At 41.1% G+C, this 19,167-nt stretch overlaps 1 protein-coding gene across 2 annotated transcripts in view; it reads right to left on the minus strand.

Moving 5' to 3' along the window:
- Positions 1-19,167, minus strand: part of ARNT (aryl hydrocarbon receptor nuclear translocator) — a 61,532-nt gene that overhangs the window by 29,699 nt on the left and 12,666 nt on the right. The window contains exons 2-5 of one of the 2 annotated variants that reach the window (XM_059674051.1): positions 18,909-19,020; positions 13,907-13,951; positions 9,653-9,697; positions 3,569-3,613 (exon numbers count right to left, since the gene is read on the minus strand). In XM_059674051.1, the coding sequence (XP_059530034.1) occupies positions 3,569-3,613; positions 9,653-9,697; positions 13,907-13,951; positions 18,909-19,020 (247 nt within the window). Of the gene's footprint in view, positions 1-3,568; positions 3,614-9,652; positions 9,698-13,906; positions 13,986-18,908; positions 19,021-19,167 lie in introns of those variants that run through there. The other variant, XM_059674052.1, reaches the window with a different exon arrangement.

The raw sequence follows: 19,167 nt of genomic DNA on the forward strand, positions 1-19,167 counted from the left end.
ACTACTTTTTTCCAATACAAGTATGTTGCTCAACAACTGATAAAAGAATTGATAGTATAGATACTGTTGCTCTATAAAATGTTTATTCTAAGCTTCCCTCTCATTCTCAACACTAGAAGACAGAATTAAAATGTTTTGAAATTCTATTTGTACAAAGTCCTCCCTTCTCTATCTTGGTGTGGTGCCAGTGCACTGAGCTCAATTGATTGTAAGATACCATCTACTAATGATTCTTTATGGGGTCCCGTTTGGGACAAAGTGAATTGGAGAGTAGGAGTGAAGTAGGGAGGAGGATGAAAAGGCCTATATAAATAGACATTTTGTATTTCATCAGTGTAAGGAGATCACATCTCTAATACTGACATCCTCAAAATCAAGACAGAATATTATCATTAAAAATAATAATCCAGTACTCTCAAATTGGATTTTTGCAAAGCCCAATAGTTCCTCAATGTTTTCCATGGGGATGCCTCAAAGAGAGAACCAAACAACATCTTGCATTTTTGCTAGCTGAGAAGCTTTATTTACTTCTATTTTATTTACTTCTATTACCACATAAGGATTCTATTTGAGCAAAAGTTCTTTGTCAAAACAAAAAGAAAAAATAGAACTAATCTAACATAAATCTCTTTTTTATGAGAAGAGCAAACTAAGGTCAAACAGTTTAATTAGATGACTTTTCCAAGGGCTGCCTTCATACCAATGAATGCTCTTCCCACCATACCATGCAAATCAGTTTTCAGAAGGGTGAAAGAGTTAGTAGGAGGCATGAGTTGAAAGGGCAGCAAAATAAGCTTGTGACCCAACTGAAAGAGTTAATGACATAAGAGGAGGGGAAAGTAGTAAAAATAGGAGTTGCAATCAACAAGCTATCTCCTACTGAGTGTCCCAAATCACGGAGACGAGAAAACAGAAAAAAGGAGGAAAGGTCTCACCACAGAGGTCCACACAGTTATTTTGTCTAAGAAATAGGAAATTCTGCTCTCAAACTTAAAGCGCCTATCTTCCTATTATCTGACAGTTTCCTGACACTGAAGTCCAGAAGGTTGATCTTTTATTTTTTTTTTTTTTTTTTTTTTTTTTTTTTTTTTTAGGGAACTTTTTTTTTTTTTAATTAAATCTTTATTGTTCAGATTATTACATTTGTTCCTTTCCCCCCCCCCATAACTCCCCTCCTCCCAATTCCCGCCCCACCCTCCGCCCTCACTCCCCACCCACTGTCCTCATCCATAGGTGCACGATTTTTGTCCAGTCTCTTCCCACATCTCCCACACCCCTTTCCCCCCCAAGAATAGTCAGTCCATTCCCTTTCTATGTCCCTGATTCTATTATAATCAACAGTTCATTCTGTTCATCAGATTATTAATTCACTTGATTCTTAGATTCACTTGTTGATAGATGCATATTTGTTGTTCATAATGTGTATCTTTACCTTTTTCTTCCTCTTCCTCTTCTTAAAGGATACCTTTCAGCATTTCATATAATCCTGGTTTGGTGGTGATGAACTCCTTTAGCTTTTCCTTATCTGTGAAGCTCTTTATCTGACCTTCAATTCTGAATGATAGCTTTGCTGGATAAAGTAATCTTGGTTGTAGGTTCTTGGTATTCATCACTTTGAATATTTCTTGCCACTCCCTTCTGGCCTGCAAAGTTTCTGTTGAGAAATCAGCTGACAGTCGTATGGGTATTCCCTTGTAGGTAACTGAGTTTCTTTCTCTTGCTGTTTTTAAGATTCTCTCTTTATCTTTTGCTCTTGGCATTTTAATTATGATGTGTCTTGGTGTGGTCCTCTTTGGATTCCTTTTGTTTGGGGTTCTCCGCGCTTCTTGGACCTGTAAGTCCATTTCTTTCACCAGGTGGGGGAAGTTTTCTGTCATTATTTCTTCAAATAGGTTTTCAATATCTTGGTCTCTCTCATCTTCTGGCACCCCTATAATTCTGATGTTGGTACGCTTGAAGCTGTCCCAGAGGCTTCTTACACTATCCTCGCATTTTTGGATTCTTTTTTCATTTTGCTTTTCCGGTTGGATGTTTTTTGCTTCCTCGCATTTCAAATCATTGACTTGATTCTTGCGCTCCTCTGGTCTGCTGTCGGGCGTCTGTATAATATTCGTTATTTCAGTCCGTGTGTGCTTAATTTCTAGTTGGTTCCCCAATATAAGATCGAGGGTCTTATTAGTTTTCGTGTAGATCTCATTAAGTTTATCGGCAGCTTCTAAACAGTTCTTGAGAGACCTTAAAAGTGTGGTTCTGAACTCTATTTCTTCCATTGACAATTTTGTCCTGTTTCTTTGTCTCCGCATTTTGTTATGCTTCCTTGGTGCACCCCCTAGTGGTCTTTGTTCGCAGTCTTATAGATAAATCTTGATTGTTGTAGCTAATTCCAGGGAGGGTTTGACCTCCAGGCCAAGTGGCTATGAGAATCAGCTGTGTCAGCAGTGAGAGAACTTCTGTCCTCTAGGGAGGTGCTAATCTAGCCTTTGCCTGAGGCTATCCGGCAAATGCCTCCGTGCAGGGCTTGGGCGGGGCGGGTCGCACAGGATCAACAGGGTGGGCTGGAGAGAGCAGTTATGGCAGCTCTCAGTCCTGTCCCAAGGGGCTCTGCCTCTCTGAGTCCCAGCACCCGCTGCAAAGCTCGGAGAGAAAGCTGCCCTCGCTCTGACCGAAGCCAGACAGTCCCGCTTCTCCCGTTTGAGTCTGGGTCCCTAAAGACTCGCCCGGATCTGGTGCTCAGAGTCTGCGACTCCCTCCCGATTGAGAACAACAACCGCGCCCTCCGCCGCCAGCCCGCTCCGCGCACTCCGCACCTCAGAATTTGACTTCAGCACTGCGCCTCCTCTGAGTGTCCATATGCGTTTCTCTTTCCTCCTAGTTGTAGGACTTCCACTCAGCCAGCGTTCCTGTGGTTCTGGGTGATGTCCCTTCCGTTTTTTGGTTTCACTTTTGAAGTAGTTGTTCAAAGCAGCAAACTCCGGCGTTAACCTATGCCGCCATCTTGGTTCTCCTTTCAGAAGGTTGATCTTTTAAATAGTCACATCAAGGCTGCTGAAAATTTTCTGGTAAACCACAAAAGATTCAATCACCAGAGCAACACCTGTACTGCTGTGTCACAGTAATCTAGGTGTGAGTCTACACGGAAAAATAAGGGTGAGCTTTCCAAAGAGATGTGAAATAAAGGATGAGGCCTAGAGGCCACGAACTAATTACAAGCACAGGCATATTTATTAATTTTCTGATAAAAGAGTCCCTGCTAGAGCACCAACTGGCACAGCTACAATGTTTCTAAAAGCTTTTTGTTCTGAAACTTAGTGCTGAGATAAAGAGGAAAAGAAAAAACTATAAACTAATAGCAATTTTTTAAATTCCTAAGTCCCTCAATTCACCACTCAATTTCTGATGGAGGAAGCCAAAGTTCCTATTACACACAAACTTCTAAAAAATATTGTCTCCTCTTGCCACAGATAAGGAAAAATACAAAGAGAAAGCGGAAGAAAAGAGCAGACTAAGAAAAAGGAAAGAAAAAGCAGCATTATCTGCTTCATCATGCTAAGAGATACTGTTCTCCTACCTGGCGAGTCTCTCTTTATCCGCAGAGCTCTGCTCATCATCCGACCTAAAAACAGAATTAATGAACTAAGCTAAAATATAAATAAAAAGAAAGAAAAAAGGTAGGAAGAAAGGAAGGAAAAGACAGGAAAGAAAGGAAAAAGGAAATAGAATAAAATAGATTCAGAGAACAGAGGAAAAATGGAAATATGGATAGGAACCTTGCCTGTAAATCTACAAAGCCATCTGTTAGAATAAAGAAAAAGTAACTTACAGGACAAAGGTCAACACAAAAGCAAGGCCAATATTTACTATAAATTAACATCATCTGAACACAGAAAGCATTTTGCCAATTAATCTCTATGGAAACCAAGTATATATAGCTTGAAAAAGAACCAAACCAGGGAATACCGTTCTCACACACTGTTCTAATCTGGAAAGAAAATGATATCTAAATAATCAAGGAGGAAGTCATGATAACAATGTCAAATAAGTGATCACACATACAATTTCTCTATAACATAGAGGCACGCATACATGTACTCACAGACAGAATAATGAAGCAGGTTTTACTGGAAAAGTATGTAAGTCAAACTAAGAGCTAGGTTTCTGGCATTTCCCCTATCACTGATTTGATCCTGAAGTAGTAAGTTTCTCTTCAGCCACTCTCCTGCTTCTTTGAAATGAAGCCTGTTGGATCCCCAGTACCAACTCTCCCTCCCTGGGAGGGGACTACAAAAGATTACTGCTAAATCTGTGTATTTACTTACACAGAAATACTGTAAGGATTGGTGGCAACTGAAAAAACACCAAGGTGTTAGTAGGCCAATGTATCAGTAATCAATTCACACACACACACACACACACACACACACACACACACACACGCCCGCGCGCCCGCAAATAGATTAAGAAGCCCCAAATAAAATGTCTAAGTATGACATGTTAACAGATTATTTAAAATGACAAGCACAGCCCTGAGCAGTTTGGCTCAGTGGATATAGCATCTGCTGCGGACTAAAGGGTCCCCAGTTCAATTCCTGTCAAGAGCACATGCCTGGGTTTTGGGCTCGGTCCCCAGTGGAGGGGGGAGGGGTGCAGGAAGCAGCCAATCAATAATTCTCTCTCATCATTGATGTTTCTATCTCTCTCTCCCTCTCCTCTCCTCTCTGAAATCAATAAAAATATGTTTTTTTAAAATGACAAGCACACTTTATCAATATATGACTTTATCAATATATGACAAAGTTTCTATAAAACAGCCAGCAGGAAAATAGAGACTCCAAATAACAAAATAACTATGAGAACTTTATGTATGTGAAAATTTATATATACTAATTAATGAGCAGAGAAAGAGAACTGAGTGATAGTACATAGCTTAAAGATTTGGGTTATTATAGTTCCTTAAACTACAAATCATTTTTTTAAAGTTAAGAAAAGTCATACATTTTCAGATTTTGAAGACCCTCTACTAAATTCCCAAGAAGGATATGAGGTGAATTAGCTTAACAAATCATATCTTAGAGCATCCGTTCTCAACCTGTGGGTCGCGACCCCTTCGGCGGTCAAACGACCCTTTCACAGGGGTCGCCTAAGACCATCCTGCATATCAGATATTTACATTACAATTCATAACAGTAGTAACATTACAGTTATGAACTAGCAACAAAAATAATTTTTTGGTTGGGTCACAACATGAGGAACTGTATTTAAAGGGCCAGAAGGTTGAGAACCACTGTCTTAAAGGAATAAGTTGTGTTGTTTGAAAATTAAAATATCCCAAATTCCTATTATTACTGCCTCCTACTACTAGAGATCCATAATCCCTTATCCACTTTAATATATAAATGTATAAATATTCACCTTAAGCAGGGTAAATAAGATTAAAATACATCAAGTCATGTTTTCATAGCTTTTTGGAATTTCAGTCAAGAGATTGTGAACATATACCACTACTTTTTGATGGCTTAACTTTCTAATACAGCTTGAAAAACTATTTCCTAAATATCTATGATTAACTTTTCATTTTAGAGATAGTTTACATCCTAAAGCGTTTACAAGTGTCTACTTCGATAAACAAATTCTTCAAAAACCTCTTAAGTTTACGCCTCTTCTATTGCTTTTGCTACCACCTTTATCCCTGGCCCTCATGATTTTATAGCTACCTTCTTATTTCAACAGCCTCCTAGTTACCTCCCTGACATTAGTGCTTCTTTTATCATACTACAAATATAGAAAAATCCTATATGCATTTTCTATAGCATCCTCTTATTCAAAGCCTATGATAGCATCTTACTGCTTCAGAGAAGTTTTAAACTACTCTGACTGATATTTCTCAGCCTCTATATCAGTTGTTCTGAAAATATGGTCCCCAGACCAGCAGCATCAGCAAAAAATTAAGTATTAAGTGTGCAGTTAAGCACTGGATTTTGAATTATCCATTTTTCTGAGGTTGCTGTAACTCAATTTTAAAAAAATAATTTAGTACTTAATAATATACAGAATAAACTTTCTAAATATAAAACCAATAAGCTGAAAAGGATTTAATAAAAAGCAAAGTATTTTTCATCTAGGTGGATAATTCAAACAAATTTATTTCAATCAAAACTGGTACCACAAAATCTCTCTCTGTTCTCATTTTTAAAAGAATAAAACTGCCACCCTGGCTAGTTTTCTCAGTGCTTAGAGAGTTGGCCTGTGGACCAAAGGATTGCGGGTTCGATTCCTGGTCAAGGGCACATACCTTGGGTGCAGGTTCAATCCCGGGCCCTGATTGGGATGTGAGTAGGAGGCAACCAATCAATGAATCTCTTTCATGTGGATGTTTCCCTCCTCTCTCTTTCCCTCCCTCCCACTCTGTCTAAAAATCAATGAAGAAAATATCCTTGGGTAAGCATTTTAAAAAAACAAACTAAAAAACTGCCTGGCCAGGTGGCTCAGTTGGTTGGAGCACTGTCCCATACACCAAAAAGTTGTGGGTTCAATTTCTGGTCAGGGCATGTACCTAAGTTAAGGGTTTGATCCTCTGTCGGGCATGTGGGATGCAACTGGTCAATGTTTCTTTCTCATATCAATGTTTCTCTCTCTCTCTCTCTCTCTCTCTCTCTCTCTCTCTCTCTCTCTCTCTCTCTCCCTCCCCCCTCTCTAAAAATCAATAAAAACGTCCTCACATGAAGATTAAAAAAAAAATACACTGTAAAATATATACCACTAGTTTGCCCTGGCCGGCTTGGCTCAGTGGATGGAGCATCAGACTGTGGAGTGAAGGGTCCCAGGTTCGATTCCGGCCAAGGGCACATGCTTGGGTTGCAGGCTCCATCCCCAGTAGGGGACGTGTGGGAGGCAGGCAATCAATGATTCTCTCTCATCATTGATGTTTCTATCTCTCCTTCTACCTTCCTCTCTGAAATCAATCCTATCTAATAAAAGAGAAAAATGGTAATTGGCGTACGACGATACCCTTTTCATTGGCTAATCAGGGCTATATGCAAATTAACTGCCAACTATGATTGGCAGTTAACTGCCAGCTATGATTGGCAGTTAATTGCCAACTAAGATTGGCAGTTAACTGCCAACAAGATGGCGGCTAATTTGCATATGTAGGCACAAAGCAGGGAGGCGAAAGGGAAAGCAGGAAGAAGCCCCCTGCCACTGACAGTGATCGGAAACCCAGGGGGGAACTAAGAGCTGAGAGGCAGGGCAAAGGCGGCCCTGGGGCCGCCTTTGCCCTGCCCCCCAGCAATGATCGGAGAATCAGGCGCCTTTGCTGCCCTGGCCAGTGATAGCAGGAAGTAGGGGTGGAGCCAGCGATGGGAGCTGGGCACGGTCGAAGCTGGCAGTCCCAGGAGCTAGGGGTCCCTTGCCTGGGCCTAAAGCGAAGCCCACGATCGCGGGGCCGCTGCAGCTGCGGGTCCCTGCTGCCCGGACCGGAAACCTAGGCCAGAGGCGTTAGGCCTGGGCAGGGGCGGAGCCTGCAACCGCGGGGAGCTGGGGGTCCCCTGCCCAGGCCTGACACCTCTGCTGGAGGCCTCAGGCCTGGTCAAGGGGCCGATCCGGTGATTGGTGATCGGAGGGTGATGAGGGTCAACTCCTCTGGCCGAGGATTCAGGCCTGGGCGGGGGGCGGAGCCGGGGATTGGGGGGATATGATGGTCCCCTTGCCCAGGCCTGAAGCCTGGGTCAGAGGCATCAGGCTTGGGCGGGGGGTGGAGCAAGCGATCAGAGGGAGATGGGGGTCCCCTGCCCAGGCATGATTCCTGGGCCAGAGGCCTCAGGCCTGGGCGGGGGCCAGAGCCAGTGATCGGGGGGAGATGAGGGTCCCCTGTCCAAGCCTGACACCTCTGGCGGAGGCATCAGGCCTGGGCAAGGGGCCGATCAGGCGATCGGAGGGTGATGGGGGTCTATGCCTCTGGCGGAGGCGTCAGGCCTGGGCAAGGGGCCGATCCTGCTATTGGAGGGTGATGGGGGTCAACGCCTGAGGGCTCCCAGTATGTGAGAGGGGGCAGGCTGGGCTGAGGGACACTCCCCTCCCCACACACACCCAGTGCACGAATTTCGTGCACCGGGCCCCTAGTAAAGAAATATATATTTTAAAAAAAAAAAAATATATATATATATATATATACACACACACCACTAGTTTGAAGTCATAGTGTGAAGCCATGTTACTCGAACATAAACAATCTATATATATAAAAGCCCAGCAACTGTTATGACAGAATGACCACAACGACCAGTCACTATGATGCACCGGCCGCAGGGGCCACCACCACCATCGCTGCCAAGCCCGAGGGCCCTGGGGCCAGTTTCATGGCCACTGCCAAGGCACCGGTAAAGAAGAACACAAAGGTGGCCAGCGTGAGCCTGCAGCTTGAAATGAAGGCTCTGTGGGACGAATTCAATCAACTGGGCAGCAAGATGATCATCACCAAGGCTGGCAGGTCAGGTGCCCCTCTCCCTGCTGTGACCCTCCCCATGTGGCATCAGTCTTGGGCAGCAGGCTTTGGCCCGATCCATGTGAGACTGAGAAGCAAGGTGGGGACACAGCCTGGCCACCTGCAGGTCCCTTTCTGCACGGGCCAGCTCCTTCGCTCTCCAAGTCCCAGCTCTAGCAACAGCTGCCTTGCACACTGGGCCTGAGGGTACTGCTCTCAGGTACTGCTCAGGAGGCAAGGAAGGTGGCGGAGAGAAACCCTGTGGACCTGCTGCCCAACCAGCAGCCCAGGACCCGGCACCGCCAGAAACGGACCAGCTCAGAGCACACTGAACCTGGGGAGAAGGCAGCCGCCTGTGAGGGGCCTTGCCACCAGCTGGCTCCTGGTGGATCCCACCTCAAAGGAAACTCGGTCTTTGGTTCCTTAGGTCAGTCTATTCTGGCTAAAGAGGAGCAGCTGGGCACATTTTAGGGGAGAATTAAGACTCTTAAGCAGTGTGTTCTGTTCCATGGAGATTGCTACCCAGTTGTCTTAGGCCTAAATTCCGGGTGATAGTTGGGCCTGGCTCTACCACTGGGGCCCATGTCTTCCAATTGGCCTGTATTTGTTGTAAGGGCCCAAAGAGAAGGGGAACAAATTTTTCAATACAATGGATTTGACCAACAGACAAAGGCGAGTGCCGGGCTATGTCTCATGTACACACAGATACCAGCTCTGAGTCTGCCTGGCCAAAGGGAGCTCAGGGCCTGTTTGAAGAGTCTTCTGGTCGTTTCTATTTCCTTGCTGAGGCGGTCCTCCCTGGGAAGCCTGGGGCCCATGCTCAGCTCCAGCTCAGTGGATCTTCTCCAGGCCCCTCCCCCTGGTTGGCCCCACCCCCTAACCAGCCTCCCATCCCAATCGGGAGTGGGACCAGCTGACCTCCTGCAACCCTCCCCTCCCCACCCGCCAGCCTGGCCCCAATAGGCCCCCATTGGGGCAGGCCAGCCAGACCCTACCTGTGCACGAATTTGTGCACCAGGCCTCTAGTATTTATTATAATACTAAGTTAGTCAGCTTTCAGAACAGAAAAGAGACTGGACAGAAAAACTGTCTCACATTGAAATAAAATTAAAACTTAGTATGCTGAGCATTGCCTAGTCCTACAACACGGACCAAGATGTTCTACTGTATTACCTGGCAAATCGTTCCTTATCGTTAGACATCTGATCATCATCACACCTGAAGGAGGAAAAAAAGAATTAGTTCAAAGCATTACACTTATGTCCATTTCACTCTGAAATGAAAACTAGAAAGGAGTAAAAATATTCAATGGGAAAAAAGCCAATGGAAAAACACCAAAAATCCATAGAGATAATAACAATGTCCCATAGAACTTTAAAAACCCATTACAAGTGCTCAAGTTTCTGATGTCTCCTTTATCCTTATCAGGCACTCCAAAAAAAAAAAAAAAGATAGTATCTTCAGGGTATAGCTGACTTCCCTGTCAGCACCACTCTAAGGTTAAGGATAGTTGTTTTTATGTTGTGTGTTTTTTTAATTATGGCAAAAATATATAATATAAAACTACCATTTAACCAGTTTTAAGTGTACAGTTCAGTAATGCTAATTATATTCACACTGTTGAGCAAAAGATCTCTAGAACTTTTTCATCTTTCAAATCTGAAATTATATCCACTGAACACCATCTTTCCATTTCGACCCTCCATACCACCACCAGTTCCTGGCAACCCTCATTTTACTTTGTTTTTCTGATTTTGACTACGTTAGATACCTCATATAAGTAGAATCAGAGAGTACAGCTGACCCTTGAACAATGCAAGTTTGAACTGGTGGCTCCCCGTATACGCAGTTAAGTGGATCCATGCAGTTTGCTCCTGCATTGTTCAAGGGTCAATTGTTATTTTCAATCCACAACTAGGAATCCACATGTTCAGAGGGTCGATTTATACTACAATTTTTTATTGTATGAGCAGTCGGCACTCTAACCGCTGAGCTGTTCAACAGTCAAATGTATTTGTCTTATTTTGCTTATTTCACTTAGTATAATGTCCTCAATGTTCACCCATGTAGTAGTAAGCGACAAGACTTCCTTCTTTTTTAAGGCTGAATAGCAGTCCATTGGATGTAAATACCACATTTTCTTTATCAATTAGTCTATCAATGGATATATGGGCCACTTCCACCTCTTGGCTACTATGAATAATGGGGCAATGAACATCAATGTGCAAGTATGTCTCCAATATCCTGCTTTCAATTTTTTTTGGATATATACCCAGAAGTGGGACTGCTGAATCATATGGTAATTCTGTTTTTAATTTTTTGAGGAATCTCCATACTGTTTTCCATAGTGATTGCATCACTTTATATTCCCAGACATCTATAAAATAGTTTTTAAGAATGTCAAGGTTTTTCTTTGTAATACTTTAAGCAATAAAAAAAAAAAAAAGTCAAGGTTTTGCCCAGTGTTCTCAGTGGTTGAGCATCAACCTATGAACCAGGAAATCCCTGTTCAATTCCTGGTCAGGGCACATACTTGGGTTGCGGGGCTCAATCCCTGGTGGGGGGCTTAGAGAAGGCAGCCGATCAATGATTCGCTAATGTTTTCTCTCTCTCTCTCTTTCTTTCTCCCTTCCTCTCTCTAAAATCAATAAATATATATATATTTTAAAAGAATGTAAGGTTTTGAAACTGTAGGTACAATGTCAGAGTTATTAGTAACTAGAATAGTGCTTCTCAAATTTGAATGCATGTACATATAGAGGTGGGCAAAAGCAGGTTTACAGATGTGAGTACATGAAACACAGAAGTTATTCTTGCATTATTATTAACCTACTTTTCTCCAGCCCAGTATTTTCAACTTTGGAAAAGAAAAAAGGCAGGCAGCCTTGGCTAGTGTGGTTCAGTTGGTTGGGCACTGTCCCACATGCAGCAAAAGGTTGCCAGTTCCATTCCCAGTCAGGACACATGCCCAGGTTGCCAGCTTGATCTCTGGGGGGGCATGCAGGAAGCAGCTGATCAATGTTTCTCTCTCTCAATTCCTCACTCTTCCTCTCTAAAAATCAATTAAAAATCTTTTTTTCTTTCTTTTTTCTTTCTTTCTTTTTTTTTTTTTTAAAGAAAAGAGGGTAGAATATGGATGAAGAGGGCTAAGAATGCCCTCCTGAGAAATGAACAGTATGTGAAATGCCTGGATTGTCTAAATCACGGTAAGAGGTTAGGTACTGTGAGTGTAGAAGTTTAGCGATAAGGAAGAACACTGTTCTATGAAGACATGATGGAAACCACTCAATCTGATATAATGAAAATAGCAAAGAGGCTAGATTTCATGCCAAGTCAAGCCATGCCTCAGTGAGTATGTGGCATATGTTTATTTGATCTAATCTCCTCAGATGCACAGGATCGCTGATGATTCACAAACTTGTACACAGAGTAATACCTGGATACTGATTTTATAGATTACTGATAAAAGGTTAAGCCATTTTCTAAGGGATATTCAGCAAATATGATATCATCTGGCAATAAATGCTTAAGGCCACAGGCTCTGTTCATCTTTACGAAGACCAAGAAGCTGCTGATAGTAAAACAAAATGTGGAGTTACCTTTGACAAGTTAACATTAGGACATCAGTGTGTGGGAATTTGGTTACTTATCATCTCCACCAGAGGGTGTGTGGGCCCTGGGAAAGAATGTATGTCATTAGCTTTCCCTTGGCAGGTTTAATAAAATGAAGGAAGAAGATAAAACTCACTTGTTCCAATAAGAGCAAGGAATTGCCTAGACATCAATATCATTTAACACTACTTTTTCTGACCTCCTGCAGTGTAGATAGGGAATACCTGGCTAAATATAATTAGCATTTTCTTACTGAGAACAGACTGACAGTTGTCAGAGGGGAAAGCAGTTGGAGGCTGAATGAAAAAGGTGACGGGATTAAGCAAAGAAAATAAAATACTCATAGATTCAGACAACAATATGGTGATTACCAGAGGGGAAGGGGGTTGGAGAGTAGAAGAGGGTAAAAGGACGATAAATGGTGATGGAAAGAGACTTCACTTGAGGTGGTGAAAACACAATACAATATGCAGATGATGTATTACAGAATTGTATACTTGAAACCTATATAATTTTATTGTCACCCTAATAAATTAAATTAAAAATAAATAAAATTAGCATTTTTGGAAATGTAGTAATGTTTAATTGTAAAAATATTGATAGTGTCAATGTACACTAGGCCTTAGGGTTTTTTTAGTGTAATACTACCCATTAAACATTGATCAGATGTTTATCAAATAATAAAAAAATTAAAAGAAGAAAAGAAAAAGGCAGGTTGCAGTCAAGATTATCCTCCCTTCTTTGACTCTTACTGTTTTCCTTACTTAAAAACAAAGTCAAGTAATTGATCTCCACAAGAATAAATATTTCCCATCTCTGAAAGAACTCCATCAATATACTGAAAAGTCCATTTTCAGTGCTTCAACAGAGTCAATAATTAAACATAAAAATTCCAATTCCTGTTCTATAGGAGAAGTGAATCAGTTTCAAAGAACGACCCACCAACAAATTACGGCCCCTAGTATCTACGCCCCTGTGTAGGGCCCCCCCGCATTGACTCAGATGTAGACATATGATTTGCTTTGGCCAATGGAAATTACAAAAGTCAAAACAGAGCATAGGCTTAATAAGCATTTAGTTATCATAAGGTATAATAAATCCTACAATGCAAAGGATAAGGACTTACCCTCTGGATTATAGCCATCACTATGTAAAGAAACTCAGCCTGATCTACTGGCCTCCTTAAGAATAAAAGACCAAGCTAAATTTTTTTGGTTGATTTATTCTCAGATGTCACTACTGCTAGTACTCCCAACCTGCCCCCTATCCTTTTTTTTAAGGGAAAAAGAAAAATTTGTAATGCTTGTGATCCATTTGGGCAAATTCTGAAGATCTGAAATAAATTTATATCAAACCGTTTATCAATAAACAGCTACTAATGAAAAAAAAAAAAAAAAGAATAAAAGACCACAAAGAAAGAGATATCCAGCTATGTCAGCTGAGTCGAGTTCCCAGCTGACCAGCCAGCTGAACACAGTATTTTGAGTCTAGGAAAGATCAACAGAATAACTATCCACCTAGCCAATCTACAGAATTCTGAGAAATAATTACTGTTTTTAAGCCATGCACACAGCAATAGATAACTAACACAGATGATCTTGTAAATTCTCTGCCATCCCCTCAAAGAGCTCCTTCCTCTGCAGCTATTAAAAGAATGCTTGAACATTTTATGGGATACAATATAATAAAAAACTTAATTCTAGGATGAAGCATTCTCCCTAGGCGTAAAGATAAAAAGAACACAAGTCAGAAATATAAAGATCATGAACTAATTTTTAACATCAGTAATCTAGAGAAAGTTTTTTAAAATCTTACCTCAAAAATTTACTGTTGCCTTCTCCATCATCATCAAAATCCAACCTAGGGAAAGCCAACAATAAATAGTGTAAGCCTACTGACAATACAGAACATTAAGAAATTAAAAACTCTCAACCTACAAGCTTCTTGAACACCCACCCAAATAAAAGAAGTAAAGAAGTAGACAGAAGTAAAACAAAGCTATGTTACCTCTTCTTAGCTGTACCAAACTGGACAAAGAAACTGAGCAATCAAAAAAGAGTACCAACCTGACCAATTTGGCTCAGTGTATAGAGCATCAGCCTGCAGGCTGAAGGGTACGGGTTCGATTCTGGTCAAGGGCATATGCCCAGGTTGTGGGCTCAATCCCCAGTATGGGGTGTACAAGTGACAGCCAATCAATGATTCTCTCTCATCCCTGATGTTTCTAACTCTCCCTCTCTCTCTCTCTGAAATCAATCTATATGTATGTATGTGTGTGTGTGTGTGTGTGTGTGTGTGTGTATATATATATATATATATTTTTTTTTTTTAAAGAGTACCTTCTGCTACCTTACATTTTCCCAGGGTAGCAGTCAACCTTTGCCAAGTTTTACATCCAAGTAATACAACCTCTACAAAAGGAGTAGGAACACACTCAAAAAAAAAAAAAAAGAAAATTATATGAATAATTCAGGTCCATTTCTCATTTCTATAGTCTACTCTAAGCTGTGTTACCAGCTTTCTAAAACATCTTTCAGAACAGTAATATTACTTTAGAGAGTGATTTGACACCTCAAAAGGTTGTTAGATACTGCTTTTTCCTTTCTTTTTTCTAATAAACCTGTAATATATGCTACAGTTAAGACACTGACTGTACTAGATGAGGTGAAAACAAGAGACTTGCCTTCAAGGGACTACTTGTATACACAAATACAAATATAAAGCAAATACAAGTAAGGAGCATAATCAATGTGCTACTGTTATTCAATGAAAGCACCAAAAGCAGAGGTGACTTTTATTTCAGAGAATTAGGAAAGATTACAGGTAACACAGTAAAACCAATCTCCTATTCATCTCTGTACTCTATTAAACTTAAACATTACATTAGCACCTTAACCCAGCGATCTCTTGGTATCTACACTAGTGTGACAAATTGGTATTATGGGCCTCTAGGTGGGTATATAATCAGCATCAATCCTGAAAGTGTTTGTCCCTCTTCCTCCCTGCAGTCCCTAAATATCTGTCTAAATCTAGCCATTAACTACATTTCTAAGAATCTATCCTAAAGAAATAACTTGAAATGGAGAAAACAATTATGTACAAAGATATTCATTGAACTTTATATATAAAGGCAAAATCTTCAAAACAACTTAAATGTCTCAAAATAGGAATTAAGTATATCCCTTTAAGTAACTATTAAAAATATGTATACATAGAACTTAGAACAATATAAAAAAGAGGTTATTATATATGATTAGGTGAAAAGACCAGGCTATATAAAACTATAGTTACATAACTATTAAAAAAGACCTATATGCCCAGTTGGCATGCCTCAGCGGTTGAGCATTGATCCATGAACCAAAAGATCATGGGTTTGATTTTTGGTCAGGGCATATGCCCAGGGCTGTGAGCTCAAACCCCAGTGTGGGGTGTGCAGGAAGCAGCCAATCAATTATTCTCTCTCATCGCTGATGTTTCTATCTCTCACTCCCTCTCCCTTCCTCTTTGAAATAAATAAAAATATGTTTTTTAAAAAGACCTACATATCTATCTATATAAAACCCTAATATGCAAATCAACCGAACAGCAGAACGACCAACCGAATGGCCGGTTGCTGTGATGTGCACTGACCACCAGGGGGCAGATGCTCAACACAGGAGCTGCCCCCAGCCCACAGGCCAGCCAAAGCGGGTGCAAGCGGGGGAGCCCCCAATCGCTCTGCCGGTTGCCCCATAGAGGGAGGCAACCAGTAGCAGCAGTGGCGGAGAGGGGTGGGGCTGGTGAGCAGGTGATGCCAGACAAGCCAAGGCGGGTGTGAGCAGAGGCCCCAATCACCCCACGGGTTGCCCCACAAATCAACCCTAATTGCCGGCCAGGCTGAGGGACCCTACCTGTGCACGAATTTCGTGCACCGGCCACTAGTAAAGAATAAAGGAATTACACTAAAAAAATGATGAGATGACTTTAGGTAGTGGGATTATTGCTATTTTATTCTTTCTTTCTGTATTTTCTATACTTTTTTTAAAATATATTTTATTGATCTTTTACAGAGAGGAAGGGAGAGGGATAGAGAGTTAGAAACATTGATGAGAGAGAAACATCATCAATCAGCTGCCTCTTGCACTCCCCCCACTGGGGATGTGCCTGCAACTAAGGTGCATGCCCTTGACTGGAATCGAACCTGGGACCTTTCAGTCCACAGGCCGACACTCTATCCACTGAGCCAAACATATTTTCTATTCTTTAAAAGAATGTGTATTGCTACTTTTAATATATTTTCCTGATTACCAATACACACACATTCACTTCAAAAATCTGGAAATAATGAAAAACAAAAGAAGAAATACGTCTCCCATAAACCCATAACCCAGAAATTCCATAAGTGTCCTTTCAGTGTTTTTGCTATCATAACTTATACATATTTCTGATAGAGTGCTATATTACATATATTGTAACCTCTTTTCTCAATACATTGGGAAAATTTTTCTGTACTGATATATATCTGTCACTTCTAATAGCTGTACAGTACTCTTTTTTGTTGTTGTTGTTAATTCTCACCCAAGGACATTTTCTCATTGATTTTTAGGGAGAGTAGAAGAGAGAAGGAAAGAGAGAGAGAAACATCGATGTGAGAGAAACACATCAACTGGTTGCCTCCTGCACAAGCCTTGACCAAGGCCTGGGCCCAGGAGGAGCCTGCAACCAAGGTATGTGCCCTTGACGTGAATCGAACCAGGGACCCTTTGGTCCACAGGCCAATGCTCTATCCACTGGGCAAAACTGGCTAGGGCCAGTACTCCATTTTTAAATATACTGTAACTTAAGCAAGCCCCTAATTTTGATATTTATATTGCTTTTAAATTTTTGTGATTTTTTTTTTACAGACATAACACTGTATTTAAGAGAGTGGACTCTAAAGCTAACTTCCCAAGGTTCACATCACAAATCTTCCCCTTACTTTAGAACCTTGGGTAAGTTACTTACCCACCCTATGCCTCAGTACATAAGTTAAAATGTGTAAAGCCCTTAGAGACATAATAAGTCTTAATATGTTATTAAGGAATCACTCTTGCATTACTATTGATGGGATAAAACTAAAGACTAGCTATAATATTAACTACATAATTTTTAAAAAGGAAATTTTAATGCCAAAAAATGGATAAAAATACTACCCGTGCTTCCAGGCCTTTCTAAAGCAACCTCCTTTTTGAAGTCTTTCCCAATCTTTACCATACTGTGAAACACAGCAGTCTATTTGTTTTTCTTTCTTAATAACCGTGGCATATTTTACCTTGTGTTATATTTATGTATGTAATCATGATCCCTTTCAGTTGATTATGTTCATAAGCAACTTAAAGGCAAGGACTGTGTCTTATTTACCTCCATATCCTACTAGCAATCAGCCTAATGCCTTATGCTAATCAGGCATTTCATAAATACTTTTGGAACTAAATAGATTCTGCATTCCAAATCAAGAAACATATCAGCCATAGCTGGTTTGGCTCAGTGGATACAGCATTGGCCTACACACTGAAGGGTCCCGGGTTCCATCCTGGTCAAGGGCACATGCCCAGATTGCGGGTTCGATACCCCAGTAAGGAGTGTGCAGAAGGCAGCCAATCAATGATTCTCTCTCATCTATGTTTCTATCTCTCTCCCTCTCTCTTTCTTTCTGAAATAAAATAAAAAAAACAAATACACACACACAAAAATCATATTAATAACTTAGAGAAGAAATATTCTAGGGTTCAGCATTCTCTAAATTCATGAAAGTAGAGAGCCTACCAAAAACATTTTGAGAATGCAGACACAAAGTTTAATGAAAGCAGTAAAAGTTTTCTCAGTAACAGTCATAGTCCTTTATACTGCAGAAATTTTTGGTTTTAAAAAACTGCTTATAGGAAACTTAGACAAGCCCTGATCAGTTGCTCAATGGTTAGAGTGTCATCCCAGGAACCAAAGGGTCGTGGAAGGTTCCCTGCCACTCTCTCTGAAAAGTAATGGAAAAAATATCCTCAGGTGAGGATTAAAAAAATAATAGATAGCTAGAAAGATAAATAGACAAAGACACCAATTGTATATTTTAAAAATTCAGCCATGGCCCACATGCTAAGTGGTTAGAGCGTCAGCCCACAGACCTATGGGTGGCAGGTTCAATTCCCAGTCAATGGCACATACCTGGGTTGTAGGGTCAGTCTACAGGGGCACATGCAGAAGGCAACCAATTCATGTTTCTTCCTCACATGGATGTCTCTCTCTCTCTCTCTCTCTCTCTCTCTCTCTCTCTTCCCCCCCCCTTCCTTCCTCCCTCCCACCCTTCCTCCCTCTCTTTCACCCTCTCTAAAAATCAATGAAAAAAATATCCTTGGGTGAGGATTAACAAAAATAAATAAAAATCAATTTAAAAAATAATAAAATAAACATTAAAAAATCCAGGGACTAAAAAGAGTTACTTCCCCGCCTAGCCGATTTGGCTCAATGGACAGAGCGTCAACCTGCAGACTGAGGGGTCCCGGGTTGGATTCCAGTCAAGAGCACATGTCCGGGTTGTAGGCTCGATCCTCAGTAGGGGGCGTGCAGGAGGCAGCCAATCAATCATTCTCTCTCATCATTGATGTTTCTATCGCTCTATCCCTTTCCCTTCCTCTCTGAAATCAATAAAAATAAATATATATTTTTTAAAAAGTTACTTAAGAGGAGTGCAGTAAGTAACCAGTTGAAGTGAAAGGGTTAGGAATAGTCAAGAGGGTTCAGCTATTAAGTAAGTCAGGCTGGTTATTAGGAGAGACATTCATGACATAATTTACCCCAAACTTACCCTGGTCGCCGCTTAATAGGTCTCTGTACAATGGCTCCTCCACCTTGAATCCCAGGCCCAGGGTTTCCAGAGGCAATGGCTGGACCCAGTGATGGTACATCTGATGTCATTTCTATCAGTGAAAAACGGAAATACACATTTTAAAAAGATGGTCCTTGCTTATAATTACCATCACTGTTCACCATCATGATCAAGTTGGCCAGAAGAAAGGCTAAGTTATAGATAAAAATCACAGTATTTTGCTAGAAAACACAATGTT

This window comes from Myotis daubentonii, chromosome 18, assembly GCF_963259705.1.
Source record: "Myotis daubentonii chromosome 18, mMyoDau2.1, whole genome shotgun sequence".
In the NCBI taxonomy this organism is placed as follows: domain Eukaryota; kingdom Metazoa; phylum Chordata; class Mammalia; order Chiroptera; family Vespertilionidae; genus Myotis; species Myotis daubentonii.